Below are 15,404 nucleotides of genomic sequence, written 5' to 3' on the forward strand. Positions count from 1 at the left end.
GTAAATTCGCATTATTCAGTTGTGATGTTCGGGTTTAGGCTGCATTCGTTGTAAATAACCCGACCAGCTGATCGATCACCTTGCACAGTGAGTTTTGTTTTGCTAAAAATACTTTACTTTTTAAATAATTATGTTGCCTATGTTTACTGAATTATTATGCTTTTTTATAGAATTCCAGTTATTTGTAGGCCTATTTGCATAATATTTATAGATCCGTAATGTTTTGGATCACTCATTAAAACTGTTGACCCATTAACTGTAAAAGTTACTTTAAATGTTATGTTCAACTTTAAACGAACTACAACTTTTAAGGATTAATGAAGCCTTCATTACTTAACCCTTTAGAAGGCCAACAGATGCTTAAGAAACCATTCTAGCAGAAGTCAGCAGTAGAAACAATAACTAAGCAGATATTCTGCCTCTGTTGCAGTAAAAAGCTGAGGGATGGAGCTGGAGAAATGTAACCACTCTCAAATTCATAGACATAACTATGTATGCAAGGACTGACCATCCATGATACCAACATTATACTGTAGTTTTAACCATGTTTTGAGGTTATATAGTGTTAGTTTACATTTACTTTATTTACAAACATTGGAGTAGATAGGCTTATATTTTGGATTCTGATGGGGTACGACAGTTGAACTAAACTCATGAGGCATTTTATAAATTATATTCTTCAAGAATCAATGGGTACATATTGTAAAAACTGTTGGTCACTAAATCCGGCTAGAATGACCAAGTAAAAATGGTTGGCTGGTATGCCCTAACCCGTCTGAGCGGTCGGCTGTAAATGCCCTCACCCGCTATATACTTATAACTGATTGGTTTGGTTCTATCCTCTGTAGTGCTGTCCGGTTATAACATGATGTTGAGGCCCATCACTGTACTCTTGATAGTCACCACCACACACACGCAGACGCAGCTGTTTCCATTTGGAGAGGTGTATATGGTTTGGTAATCTGAATGATTTTGAATTTTATTGTTGTGTTTCTATAAGACAAAGATATGCACACATGTAAACAGTATTAGTTAAGGGTTATAACTATGCAATATACATACAGTACCAGTCAAAAGTTTGGACACACCTACTCATTCAAGGGTTTTTCTTTATTTTTACTATTTTCTACATTGTAGAATAATAGTGAAGACATCAAAACCCTGAAATAACACGTATGGAATCATGTAGTAACCAAAAAAGTGTCAAACAACCCAAATATATTTTATATTAGAGATTCTTCAAAGTAGCCACCCTTTGCCTTGATGACAGCTTTGCACACTCTTGGCATTCTCTCAACCAGCTTCATGAAGTAGTCACCTGGAATGCATTTCAATTAACAGGTGTGCCTTGTTAAAAGTTAATTTGTGGAATTTCTTTCCTTAATGCATTTGAGCCAATCAGTTGTGTTGTGACAAGGTAGGGGTGATATACAGAATATATCCCTATTTGGTAAAAGACCAATTCCATATTATGTCAAGAACAGCTCAAATAAGCAAAGAGAAACGACAGTCCATCATTACTTTAAGACATGAAGGTCAGTCAATCCGGAACATTTCAAGAACTTTGAACGTTTCTTCAAGTGCAGTCGCAAAAACCATCAAGCGCTATGATGAAACTGGCTCTCATGAGGACCGCCAAAGGAAAGGAAGACCCAGAGTTACCACTGCTGCAGAGGATAAGTTCATTAGAGTTACCAGCCTCAGAAATTGCAGCCCAAATAAATGCTTCACAGACTTCAAGTAACAGACACATCTCAACATCAGCTGTTCAGCGGAGACTGCATGAATCAGGCCTTCATGGTCGAATTGCTGCAAAGAAACCACTACGAAAGGACACCAATAATAAGAAGAGACTTGCTTGAACCAAGAAACGCGAGCAATGGACATTAGACCGGTGGAAATCTGTCCTTTGGTCTGATGAGTCCAAATGTGAGATTTTTGGTTCCAACCGTCGTGTCTTTGTGAGACGCAGAGTAGGTGAACAGATGATCTCTGCATGTGTGATTCCCACCGTGAAACATGGAGGAGGAGGTGTGATGGTGTGGGGTGCTTTGCTGGTGACACTGTCTGTGATTTATTTAGAATTCAAAGGCACACTTAACCAGCATGGCTACCACAGCATTCTGCAGCGATACGCCTTCCCATCTGGTTTGCGCTTAGTGGGACTATCATTTGTTTTTCAACAGGACAATAACCCAACACACCTCCAGGCTGTGTAAGGGCTATTTGAGCAAGATGGAGAGTGATGGAGTGCTGCATCAGATGACTTGGCCTCCACAATCACCTGATCTCAACCCAATTGAGATGGTTTGGGATGAGTTGGACCACAGAGTGAAGGAAAAGCAGCCAACAAGTGCTCAGCATATGTGGGAACTCCTTCAAGACTGTTGGAAAAGCATTCCAGGTGAAGCTGGTAGAGAGAATGCCAAGAGTGTGCAAAGCTGTCATCAAGGCAAAGGGTGGCTACTTTGAAGAGGGATAATTAAGGTAGGCTGAGCAGCCAAACTAACGGGAGTTAAGGGAAACTGAAGGGACTGTGAGGTGAAGTTAGGTAGAGAGGAGAGGAGCAGGACGGCCTTCTTTACACATATCCTTAATTTGTCAAAAAATTTATGTAGCAACTGCTGATTGCCCCTTTAAGCAAATTTCATATGTTATAAAGAGTGGCAAAGGATCACATTTGCCAAAGACCTGGATTTTATATATAGGCCTTTCATATCACACGTTATACAGTATTACTTTGTTTATAAATTATGTAGTGCTTATCAAGACTTTATGAATGCCATATAAAGCCTTCATACATTGTAGTTCGTTTAAAGTGGGACCAAACATTCAAAGTACTGGACTGATTGAAGTTACCACGTCTTAAAATTACTTTATTTATAGAATATGATGTCGCGGATACTCCATAGAGGTGATTTACTAAGCCTGGGGACACACTTGATGCTGTGTTTTCTCTGTGGCATGATGTCGGAAGATCCTACAACAGGAAGTGCAGTTGGCTTGATGACAAAATATCCTTTGATTGATGGGTAAGTGAACGGAGGAAAGTTGTCTTAGTTATTCTGGCTTTCCTAAAATAGAGAGAAGTTTATCCTACAGTATTCCTTATTATTGGTTAATTATATATTTGTCTGTGCAGAGATACATAGATATTTTTGTTAAATCATATGCAGCCTAAAATATTAATAGCTCAAGGATTTTCAACGGTAAACTTTTGGAAATTTGGCAGTAAGTATCCAAAACAAGTGTAGTTCCAAAGACAAATAATTACCATCCCGTACTGAGTCATTCTCGCCCACACACAAGTGGTACTGTATGGAGCTGTCCCTTTTGAAATTGGATATGTAAAGATGTCTTCCTCCAGCTCCACCTTGAGTCACTCCCCTCTATTCCATCTGACTGACTCATCTCTCTCTCTCCTAGACATAACGACCTAGCTCTGATGCTAAGGATTCTCCACAACAACAGACTGAGTCAGGTTGACCTACGCAACATCAGCAAAGTGGCCACGGACATCAACCGACTCACAACGGGACATGTTGGCGCTCTGGTAGGTTAATGTATGGTTAATCGTAGCCTAAGTGTGTGTGTGTGTATGTGTGTGTGTGTATGCGTGTGCATGCTTGTGTGAGTGTGTGAGTGTTTATGTGTGTGTGTCCCCGTGCGTGTGTATACTGAGTTGTACTAAAGCCATAATACCCTTCTAACTCAAGTGTTGCTCTCTGGCCTCCTGCTTTGTCCCCATCCCATGCTCTGATCAGGTGTTTGCAGCCTACGTGTTGTGTGGCGCCCAGAAGAAGGATGCTGTGCGGCTCACACTGGAACAGATAGATGTGATCCATCGTATGTGTACAGAGAACCCAGAACTGGAGCTGGTTACATCTGTAAAAGGTATACAATATACCAGGGGTAGGCAAATAGATTCAGCCGCGGGACGATTTTTGTCAGCGTGGATGGCCGTGGGGCCAGAACATAATTATAATCATTTGTACACTGCAAATTGACCACAAATAAGCCCAATAAGAGATTGTATTTGAAAATAACAATAGTTTCATACCTTGATTACATTGAGACATGATCATGTTTCTTTTTTATTCGTGGGAATACTTAATTATTATATATTTATTTCTGAATTCCAGGTGATTTTAGCATTTTCCCCCCCCTAAAAAACTAAAAGTGTATTTGAATGTGTGTGGTTTTGTGTGGGAGTGTCAGTGTAGTGTGTGTGAGTGTATACTGTACATAGTGTATACAGTATATAGTCTAGTGAGTGTGCAGAGTCAGTGCAAGATAGGGTCAATACAGATATTCCGGGGTAACCATTTAATTAGCTATTTAGCAGCCTTATGGCTTTGGGGTAGAAGCTGTTCTGGAGCCTGTTGGTCCGAGAGACGATGCTTCGGTACCGTTTGCAGGATGGTGGCAGAGTAAACAGTCTATGGCTTGGGTGGCTGAAGTCTTTGCCAATTTTTTGGGCCTTACTTTGACACCGCCTGATATAGAGGTCCTGGATGGCATGGAGCTCGGCCCAAGTGATGTACTGCGCCATCCACACCACCCTCTGTAGCGCTTTATATTTGCCATACCAAGCGATGATGCAGCCAGTCAAGATGCTCTCAATGGTGCAGCTGTAGAACTTTTTGAGGATCCGAGGGCGCATGCCAAATCTTTTCAGCCTCCTGAGGGGGAAGAGGTGTGTGTGTGTGTGTGTGTGGACCATGTTAAGTCCGTAGTGATGTGAATGCCAAGGAACTTGAAGCTCCCGACCCGCTCCACATCGATGTGGATGGGGGCGTGCTCTCCCCCCTTTTTCCTGTAGTCCACGATCAGCTGCTTACTGACATTAAGGGAGAGGCTGTTGTCTCTGATCTCCTCCCTGTAGGCTGTCTCATTGCCGTCCGTGATCAGGCCTACCACCGTCGTGTCGTCAGCAAACTTGATGATGGTTTTGGAGTTGTGCGTGGCCACGCAGTCGTGAGTGAACAGGGAGTACAGGAGGGGACTATTCACACACCCCTGATGGGCCCCTGTGTTGAGGGTCAGTATGGCGGAGGTGTTGTTGCCTACCTTCACCACCTGGGGAGCGGCCTGTCAGGATGTCCAGGATCCAGTTGCAGAGGGAGGTGTTCAGTCCCAGGGACACGAGCTTGGTGATGAGCTTGGAGGGCACTATGGTGTTGAACGCTGAGCTGTAGTCTATGAACAGCATTCTCACATAGTTATTTCCCCTCTTGTCCAGGTGGGAGAGAGCAGTGTGAAGTTCAACTGAGATTGCGTAATCTGTTGGGGCGGTGTGCGAATTGGAGTGTGTCCAGGATGTCTGGGATGATGTGTGTCATGACCAGCCTTTCAAAGCACTTCATAATTACAGATGCGAGTGCTACGGGACGATAGTCATTTAGGAAGGTTACCTTGGAGTTCTTAGGAACAGGAACAATGGTGGGCAGCTTCAAACATGTTGGGCTTACAGACTGGGCAAGGAGACACTTGCCAGCTGGTCTTCCGTCTGGCCAGTCATTTATGCTCTCTGATGTCATTTGATGGGTTTTCCAAATGGATCTTTCCAACATTATGGAAATGTGTGGTTGTTCAAGTGGGTTGATGCCTAGTAAAAATATGTTTCTGCCCCATTTACAGTAGTATGATGATGATGATGATGTGTGTGTGTATCATGTGTGTGTATTCAACAGGACTAAATGACACTAAGAGGATAGCGTGTCTGATCAGCATTGAGGGAGGTCATTCTATAGACAGCAGCCTGCCAACCCTGCGTATGTTTTACCAGCTGGGGGTTCGCTCAATGGCCTTCACACACACCTGCAACACACCTTGGTGAGCACACGCACACACACACACACATGCACACACACACACACACACACACACACACACACACACACACACACACACACACACACACACACACACACACACACACACACACACACACACACACACACACACACACACAGACTCATGCACAATATGTGTTATATTTTGGCTTGACATCTTGGGTTCTTGCTACTGGGCTATGACACAGTAGTTTTTTCTTGCTGCAGGGCTGAGTCCTCCTCAACAATCTATGATGTCTATCAAAGAGAAAATGACAGCCTAACAGACTTCGGTAAGGTAAGGTGAACCTTTAACACTAAGTCTGTGTTAAAGCCAAGACTTGTAGCCTACGCCGGTCACTTCACGCGTCATACTGGAGCGGAATGACATTTCGCTACACTTACGTCTTTAAGTCACAAACATTCTTGATCCTTGACGACTTTTAGGGGGCTGTGTAACACTGATGATCTCATCACTGAGAGTTTTACTGTTTGAAGTGCTTACTTCAAGATAAGTTGAGCAAAGTGTTGATGTTTTTAATGTCAGCAGATAGGTACAATGACGTACATAGAGCACATAATTACTGGGACACCTCAATAACACGGCAAGTGGTAGCGTTATAATGCTTTATCTGTTCTCTCTCTGTCTGTCTTTCTCTCTCTCAGGATGTGGTGAAGGAAATGAACAGATTGGGGATGATAGTAGACCTGTCCCATAGTTCCTGGGCCACAGTCAGGGCAGTACTGCAGGTCTCCAAAGCTCCAGTTATTTTCAGCCACTCCTCAGCCCATGCCGTGTGTAACCACAGCCGCAATGTCCCTGATGACCTGCTCCACGAACTGGTGAGACCAATGGCTAGAACTCTCTCTCTGTCTCCCTCTCTCGCTCTCTCTCTCTCTCTCTCGCTGTCTCTGTCTGTCTGTCTCTCTGTCTCTCTCTCGCAAACACTCCTCCATCCCTCCTCCCTTTCAACCACCATCGGCACGGTCACTCAGTGTGGGTGGCCTATGTTTATCAGGAGAGACTTTTGGAATGATGTTTTGACGATGTCCTTTCTGAAGTGTTTCTTTAATCAACTTGTCCTTTATTTGCATTTCCTGTTTTACAGTGCCTTCAGAAAGTATTCATACCCCTTGACTTATTCCACATTTTGTTGTGTTACAGCCTGAATTCAAAATTGATTAAATATATATATATTATCCATCTACACATGATACCCCATAATGACAAAGTGAAAACATGTTTTTAGAAATTTTTGCAAATGTATTGAAAATGAAATACATAAATATCTAATTTACATAAGTAATCACACCCCTGAATCAATACATGTTAGAATCACCTTTGGCAGCGATTACAGCTGTGAGTCTTTCTGGGTAAGTCTCTAAGAGCTTTGCACACCTGGATTGTACAATATTTGCCCATTATTCTTTTTTAAATTCTTCAAGCTCTGTCAAGTTGGTTGTTGATCATTGCTAGACAGCCCTTTTCAAGTCTTGCCATAGATTTTCAAGCCGATTTAAGTCAAAACTGTAACTAGGCCACTCAGGAACACTCATTGTCGTCTTGGTAAGCAACTCCAGTGTATATTTGGCCTTGTGTTTTAGGTTATTGTCCTGCTGAAAGGTGAATTTGTCTCCCAATGTCTGTTGGAAAGCAGACTGAACCAAGTTTTCCTCTAGGATTTTGCTCTATTCCGTTTATTTTTATCCTAAAAAAACTCCCTAGTCCTTGCCGATGACAAGCATACCCATAACATGATGCAGCCACCACCATGCTTGAAAATATGAAGAGTGGTACTCAGTGATGTGTTGTTTTGGATTTTCCCCAAACATAACGCTTTGTATTCAGGACAAAAAGTTCATTTCTTTGCCAATTTTTTTGCAGTTTTACTTTAGTGCTTTACTGCAAACAGGATGCATGTTTTGGAATATTTTTATTCGGTACAGGTTTCAAAATCTAAATTTAATCAATTTTAAATTCAGGCTGTAACACATAAAAACGTGCAAAACGTCAAGGGGTGTGAATACTTTCTGAAGGCACATGGCTGGAAGGTCATATTTTTTGATGTTCTATTCTGGGTGTGTTGTTGTTTCAGAAGGAGAACGGAGGACTCATCATGGTTAATCTGCACAGTGGGTTTGTGGCCTGCCATGGCCAAGCCAATGTCTCCATTGTGGCTGGTGAGCAGTTGCCTTTGATTAGTGTTTACTGGCATCAAACAATTAAGTGCAAAATTGGCTGCCTTGTTATCAATCAAGACCTGTTTACAAGAGCAATACGAAGAACATCAGTAACATGTGTATACATGATTTATCCTATGTAAATATCTTCCTGATCTTCTGATATTCCTCTCACGTTTTGCAGACCATTTTACCCACATTAAGAAGGTGGTTGGACCCGAGTTAATAGGAATAGGAGGAGACTTTGATGGAGCGTCTAAGTAAGAACTTGTTGTTACCTCAGAGTAACAACAGCACATCCAGCTTTAGTTCATTAATACATTAGGCTCCAGCTTGAATGCTATCAGAATGACTCACTTTTTTGTAAGCAGGCTGGTAACAGATAGCAGCTGCATTTTACATGTTGTTCTCCTTTGGCCTAAGGGTTTCAGTAAAACATAGCCTGTTATGTTCTACTGTCTGAAGGTTTCCTCTTGGATTAGAGGATGTGTCCAAGTATCCCGCTCTGATCCAGGAGCTGCTGGAGAGAAACTGGACAGAGAACGAGTTGTCCGGGGTCCTCAGACGCAACTTCCTGCGTGTGTTCAAGGAGGTCGAGAAAGTGAGTGCTAAAGGAACAAAAGCGCTGTGTTTTCAGCTCATAAAAAAGGCTCCATGCTACGGTGTGAGTATTGTAATCAAAGCCCATCAAAAACACCTGCAGTAGTAACAAAGGAATGAAAGGCATCTCTGTCTGGGACTGAATGTCCATCTGAGTACGTTGTGGTATGAAGGGAACTGAGAACTGGAAAGGAGCCCAGTATAGTGCATGGAAAATCCCACTTGGTTTTTCTTGTTCAGTAGAGTCACTGTCACGGCATCATAACACAGTGTAAACTTCTCTCTCTCTCCCTCCCTCCTTCTCCCTCTCCCTTCCCCAGGAGCGTGACAGGCAGAAAGAGAAAGGAACTCTCCCCAGTGAAGCTCAGATCGACTTGGCTGAGGTTCAGAACCCCTGCAGGCTGGTTCTCAGGCGACCCGACCACCAGGGGATCAAGAAGGAACAGATGTACTCCAAGGGCCACAGTGAACTGGTGGCCCCCAGGAGTCTGGTCTGGACTGTGGTTGTACTAATCTCCTGCCTCTGTGTCCTGATGGACCATTAAGACTATAATAATATGGCCTCGATTCAATCAGATCGAGCACTAACCCGCGCTGGCCGATATCCGCATAGCTGATGTTTTGGCAGTATTGGAGGTGTAACTGTGGTGTGAGCTGACAAATAGGTGTGTGGCTGCTCTTTTGTGTCACCAACCACTCCCTTCCTTACTATCCCTATGCATTAGATGTTCAAAACGACAAAAGCAAGTGTAGGCTCTGTCGATGATGGAGATAATGACAGGCCAATGCATGTTTTCATGTTCATTTGGATGGGGGGATTTATAACCTATCAGTCTATGTAGACAATAGACCATTACGCATTAGAGTGGTTGAAACATGAGCTTCTAACGCGGCTACATGGGATTTGTGGGATATAAAGTCAGGTGTGGTTTCATTGTATCCAATGGCAGTGTCCACGATAATGTACCGTAAGGGGCTGCTCTAATGCAGTTCCTCCTCCGACACTGCCAAAACAACTGCTATGTGGATGTCGGCTACAACGGATCTGATAGAATCTAGCTCTTAGTGTTACTAAACTATTAGCAGTGCTTGACTTGGGCAGGAGCCTACCGGAGCCGAGTACCGGCACCTCAAATTCTCTATTGCTTGAGCTCTTTTTACTCTTATAGAATATTAGCTCAAAAGTATAGTGGAGCTCCTGCACCTAAATATAAACAGTACTTGCACCCAAAATTAGTACTGGCACCTATTTAGTAGTACTACTAGTGTTGTATTAGTAGTGTTATATTACACTACAACCATGTTTCTCCGACAGTTACAAGCCTAGCTTTACCGTGTTTACTGTGTCACTTGCTTACATGCAGATGTGATCTGGCCTACAAAGAACTTTACCTCATTTTTAGTTTCGGTCATTTTGACCTTGAAGGAGTTGTATATTTACACAAAGCTCTGCATGAACTTTGCACTATATTACATTGAGTTCAACACGTTGAACTCTTTTTACATATCTCATTATAAAAATATATGTTGTTATGTTATGTTTGTTTATTGATACAGTCAAGGCCACAAGGTCATTCTGAGGCATTTACAAGGTCATACTGAGGCATTTAGCTTTATTTATCTGAGGACACAGACCTTGAGGTTCATCACACAAACTTGATTGTCACAATGAAACTATTTCATAGCAAGTGAAGATTTCATCTTAACATTAAGATTATTGTAACATTTCCTCACAAGAGGGTACAGTGAAACGGTATGTAACTAACATGTTAATATACTGTAATGCCTCCTACAGTCATCTCAGGAATGTTGTATTCTGTATTCATATCATAGGTTATATCATATTTATTTTGCCTTTCTCTTAAGTAAATAATGCTTTGAGTTTTCTGTTTTTCTACCATCTTATTTTGTGAACACATTGATATATCTGAAGTCAAGAAAATTACATTCTGGTTGAATATGGAAATGAATCATGATTTTATTGCCACGTTCAGATAAGTACTCTTCCTTTTTTACAGCTCTTGCAGTCTACAAGAAATAAAAGGAAATGTGTGCGTATGCTACTCTGTTCGTTCAGGTGGCCCAGAAAGTATTCTTCATGCCTATCATAATGACTTTTGTACAGAAATAGCAGATCAACAACTATACATTACATTGAATGATGTAAAACCTCTTCTCTTTCAACAATTACAATTACAATTACAATAATCATAAATCAAAATGATTTCAAAACAATCTCTGGCATCTACATTTACAAGCTCTGTCTCTGCCATCTGTTGAAATACCCCAACTGGCATTTCTTTGTTCATTATCTACAATCCGAAAAATCTTAACCTCATCGGGGGAAGATAGAGAAAATAAATAAGAAAATAAATATAAAAGTTATTATTCCACCAACCAAAAAAGGACTCAAATTGGCACTCTACACAGAGGCCTTCATACGGCCCACCCAAGACTATGCGCTATCTGGCAAGCTAATCCTTGATGAGGGAAAGCCCACCATAATTTATTTTCTGCAAAAAAATACAAAAATACTGACTCAGTCGACATAGAAAATTAATGTTTGATGGATGTATGTGTAAAAGTAGCAGTTGTTAGTGGTCTCCTATTGCAGAAATAGGTTTGTGAATGACACAAGCTTTAGTTGCCTTGGCAATAAGGCATTCATATGAGGGAATTATAGCATGTCATCTTTAAAGGCTACTGTCCTCGTGGAAGGCAATACATTCCACAGAAATGCCAGGCAAATTATTATTGCTTTCTGTGGTCCTCAAATTCCACAATAAAAGTCCTCTTAATTCCATCATTAATTGGCACAGTTTGTGTGTACTGTATGTTGAGGATCGGCTGGATGCTGCTGCCGGTGCTGCAGTGCCCCCGGTGGTCGGGGTGGAATGTTTCCTGTCGAGGCAGTATCATGACCTATGACCCCAGTGGTTTCTGATAGGTCAGGAGTAGATAGTGATGACCTCTCGTCCTCCTCCTCTCACCAGCAGCACTCTCTCCAAACCTTCCGTCAGCACCTCCAGAAACTCCATATCTGGGCCAGAGTTAAGCACTGCTATAACCAGCAACTCTGCTCTGCATCGCTGCACCTGCGATTACATCTGCAAATCTGTGTACGTGACCAATTAACTTTGATTTGATGTTCAGCTCAAAAGCCAGTAGTCTTTCATCTCGGTAGACATAGCCAAATATTTCGTGCATGCTGGCTGGCCATCTACTAATACTCATTCGGTCATCTTTTACACAACTCATGCTACACTCAACCCCAAATTACACTCCCTAACCCCATAATGAGCCCTAAAACTGTCCTAAAAAATGAAATATTGTACCACACAGACCTCTAAGACCAGTGTTGTCCAGTAAATTGAGAGCAGCTGTTAGTGAAGGATACAGTTCTCGTCTCCGTCTGTGTTGCGTGGCGGCCCCGGCATGTTGAGCAGCACCAGACGAGCATCATGGGACTTGTTGACGATTACCTCGTTCAGCTTCACTGCCGTGTGCATCCGCCGCACATTGGACTGGTCCCTGGGACACAACCACATACAGATGTTACAATGCAATCCAGAACATTCAAGTATTTAAAGGGATAGTTCACCCAAATTACACATTGGTTTCCTTACCCTGAATGCAGTCTATGGACAAAGTATGACAGCAATCCAGTTTCCCTGGCTCTGTTTCCACATGCTAAAGTTTTAGCATTTGTGGCACAAGTCCCATTCAAGTCATGGGACCGATATTATCATTTTTCACACATCATGTCCAAATCATCCGAAAGTATCTAAAATTGATTTTGAACCTCAAAAAAGTACCTTATAGAAGTTTTGAACATGATGTGCAAGAAATGTTATATCGATACCATGATTTTAATGGGATTTGTGCCACAAATGCTAAAACGTTAGCATGTGGAAATGGTGCCAGGGAAACTATACTAAAGCATGGATTGCTGTCATACCTTGTACATAGACTGCTTACAAAGTAAGAAAACCAATATGTAATTTTGTAATTTGGGTGAACTATCCCTTTAACAATGCCGTGGAATAATGTTCAGATATCTAACAGTGAACAGCATGAACCAACTCAGTCATAAAGCAGAAAGACATCAAGTGCAGTCCACATACCAAAGCTCACCCCACCCCGCCATTCCAATTCATTGCATGGAACTTACAGACTCAGAGTGATCAGAATAACATATTACTAACAGGAACTTACAGACTCCGAGTGATCAGAATAACATATTACTAACAGGAACTTACAGACTCAGAGTGATCAGAATAACATATTACTAACAGGAACTTACAGACTCCGAGTGATCAGAATAACATATTACTAACAGGAACTTACAGACTCCGAGTGATCAGAATAACATATTACTAACAGGAACTTACAGACTCAGAGTGATCAGAATAACACATCACTCACAGGATGAACCATTCTCTGTCTGCAAGACAACAGAAGCAGAAAAAAAGAGAGAGAAGAAGGAAGACTAGAGAGAGTGGACTACCTCAGATGGGGCCGGATGGAGATTTTCCTAACCACGTGAAAGGCCTGGGGGTTTTCCTAGTCAGATCACGTGGGTCAAGAAAAACTCCTGGCCTTCCAATAGACCAACAACAAGTGACTCACGGTTTGAGGCTCATGAGTTCTCTGAAGTTCTCTGGTGCGTTGTTCCTGTTCCTCCTTTCTGCCTCGTACTTCTCCTTGGTCCAGGTCATCTGGATCTTATCAGCTACAGGCTCCACCACCTCCTCCTCCTCGTCTGAGTACAGGCTGCCCATACGGATCAGAGAGTGTCTGTCCTTTACCAGCTGGGCCTATAGGGGGCAGAGTGCAGGGGATACAATGTCCTAATGTCCATACCAGAGTTACTTGAAATGCATGGCCATACATTGCTTCATTTAATGCTAGTGTAGATACACTTTATATACAAAAGTATGTGGACACCCCTTCAAATTAGTGGATTCGGCTATTTCAGCCACACCCGTTGCGGACAGGTGTATAATCGAGCATACCGCCATGCAATCTCCATAGACAAACATTGGCAGTAGAATGGCCTTACTGAAGAGCTCAGTGACTTTCAACGTGGCACCGTCATAGGATGCCACCTTTCCAACAAGTCAGTTCGTCAAATTTCTGCCCTGCTAGAGCTGCCCCGGTCAACTGTAAGTGGTGTTATTTTGAAGTGGAAACGTCTAGGAACAACAACGGCTCAGCCGCAAAGTGGTAGGTCATACAAGCTCACAGAACGGGAACACCGAGTGTTGAAGCGAGTAGCGCATAAAAAGTGTCTGTCCTCGGTTGTAACACTCACTACCGAGTTCCAAACTACTTCTGAAAGCAACGTCAGCACAGTAACTGTTTGTCGGGAGCTTCATGAAATGGGTTTCAATGGCCAAGCAGCCGCACACAATCCTAAAATCACCATGCGCAATGCCAAGCGTCGGCTGGAGTGGTGTAAAGCTCGCCGCAATTGGACTCTGGAGCAGTGGAGTGATGAATCATGCTTCACAATCTGGCAGTCCAACGGACAAATCTGGGTTTGGCGGATGCCAGGAGAACGCTACCTGCCCCAACTGTAAAGTTTGGTGGAGGAGGAATAATAGTCTGGGGCTGTTTTTCATGGTTCGGGCTAGGCCCCTTTGTTCCAGTGAAGGGAAATATTAACGCTACAGCATACAATTACATTCTAGATTATTCTGTTCTTACAACTTTGTGGCAACAGTTTGGGGAAGGCCCTTTCCTGTTTCAGCATGACAATGCCCCTGTGCACAAAGAAAGGTCCTTACAGAAATGGTTTGTCGAGATCGGTGTGGAAGAACTTGACTGGCCTGTACATAGCCCTGACATTAACCCCATCGAACACCTTTGGGATGAACCTGCTACTGGGCTAAATCACACTTTCAATGGAGATTCTCCAACTGAGGATGATTAAATACAGGAGAAGACTTCTGGGTCTGGGAAACCAGCTCAATATGTCCTTCACTGTGGTCCACAACTATTGTTAAGTATGTTTGGTCTGACAGGTGTAATTCTGTGGATGTTTGTGGATGTGTAAGATGTACCTCTCTTTCTCGCTCTGCGCTGGACAGCCTCATCTGTCTGAGCATCTGAGACCTCTGCTCCATCATCAGAGTCCTCTCATACGTGTAGGCCGAGATGTCGCTGTCATGCTGAAACAATTAACATGGTAGTACGTAAATACCTGACCTTTGAATACACTAAGGGGAGAGAAGTGATTTAAAAATGGAAACTCAGTTGGATTGCATGTTAGACTCCTGGTATGAGGTACTTCTCTTCCCATCTCCACTATCATGACATAATTAGGTTTAAGGAGGGACATCTCTCACCATCTCCACTATCATAACATAATTAGGTTTAAGGAGGGACATCTCTCCCAATCTCTACTATCATGACATAATTTGGTTTAAGGAGGAACATCTCACCATCTTCATAATTCGGCTTAAGGAGGAAATTCTCTCACCATCTCCACCATAATGACATAATTAGATTTAAGGAGGTTCATCTCTCACCGTCTCCACCATCATGACATAATTAGCTTTAAGGAGGAACATCTCTCACCATTTCCACCACCTCCACCTCTGCCTCTATTCTCAGCTGGTACAGGAATGTAGCCAGGTCCTTCTTCATCTGAATACTGTTGTCCTCCATCTGGGCCACAGTGAAGATACGCATCTTACACTTCCTCCAAACCTGAAACACACACCATGGTAAGAATGGAGTAGCTTAGCAGTTAAGAGTGTTGGGCCAGTAACTGAAAGGTCTCTG

The 15,404-nt window shown here is 42.6% G+C and overlaps 2 protein-coding genes across 3 annotated transcripts in view; one reads left to right on the forward strand and one right to left on the reverse strand.

Moving 5' to 3' along the window:
• Positions 1–10,502, forward strand: LOC311122660 (dipeptidase 2-like). Its single transcript, XM_084196999.1, has 11 exons — positions 1–87; positions 2,887–3,032; positions 3,427–3,553; positions 3,765–3,894; positions 5,694–5,835; positions 6,063–6,132; positions 6,501–6,677; positions 7,931–8,015; positions 8,200–8,275; positions 8,481–8,616; positions 8,936–10,502. The coding sequence occupies exons 2-11, from the start codon at positions 2,890–2,892 to the stop codon at positions 9,158–9,160; spliced, it is 1,311 nt and encodes a 436-aa protein (XP_084053125.1). The 5' UTR covers positions 1–87; positions 2,887–2,889; the 3' UTR covers positions 9,161–10,502.
• Positions 10,212–15,404, reverse strand: part of LOC311122659 (solute carrier family 12 member 4-like) — a 22,553-nt gene continuing 17,360 nt past the window's right edge. For both annotated transcript variants that reach the window (XM_084196997.1, XM_084196998.1), the window contains exons 20-24: positions 15,198–15,329; positions 14,681–14,788; positions 13,245–13,432; positions 12,013–12,146; positions 10,212–11,655 (exon numbers count right to left, since the gene is read on the reverse strand). In XM_084196997.1, coding sequence (XP_084053123.1) covers positions 11,564–11,655; positions 12,013–12,146; positions 13,245–13,432; positions 14,681–14,788; positions 15,198–15,329 — 654 coding nt within the window. In that variant the 3' untranslated portion in view covers positions 10,212–11,563. The remainder of the gene's footprint in view (positions 11,656–12,012; positions 12,147–13,244; positions 13,433–14,680; positions 14,789–15,197; positions 15,330–15,404) is intronic.

The sequence above is a fragment of the Coregonus lavaretus genome (genome assembly GCF_964263955.1).
Source record: "Coregonus lavaretus genome assembly, contig: HAP1_SCAFFOLD_4368, whole genome shotgun sequence".
Classification (NCBI taxonomy): Eukaryota; Metazoa; Chordata; class Actinopteri; order Salmoniformes; family Salmonidae; genus Coregonus; species Coregonus lavaretus.

Excerpts from the sequence above, each read along its gene's own strand:
- LOC311122660 (XM_084196999.1), top strand. The coding sequence starts at position 2,890 with ATGATGTCGCGGATACTCCATAGAGGTGATTTACTAAGCCTGGGGACA. Across the intron at positions 3,895-5,693 it reads GCTGGTTACATCTGTAAAAG|GACTAAATGACACTAAGAGG; the intron begins GTATACAATATA and ends TGTATTCAACAG. Across the intron at positions 8,016-8,199 it reads CAATGTCTCCATTGTGGCTG|ACCATTTTACCCACATTAAG; the intron begins GTGAGCAGTTGC and ends CACGTTTTGCAG.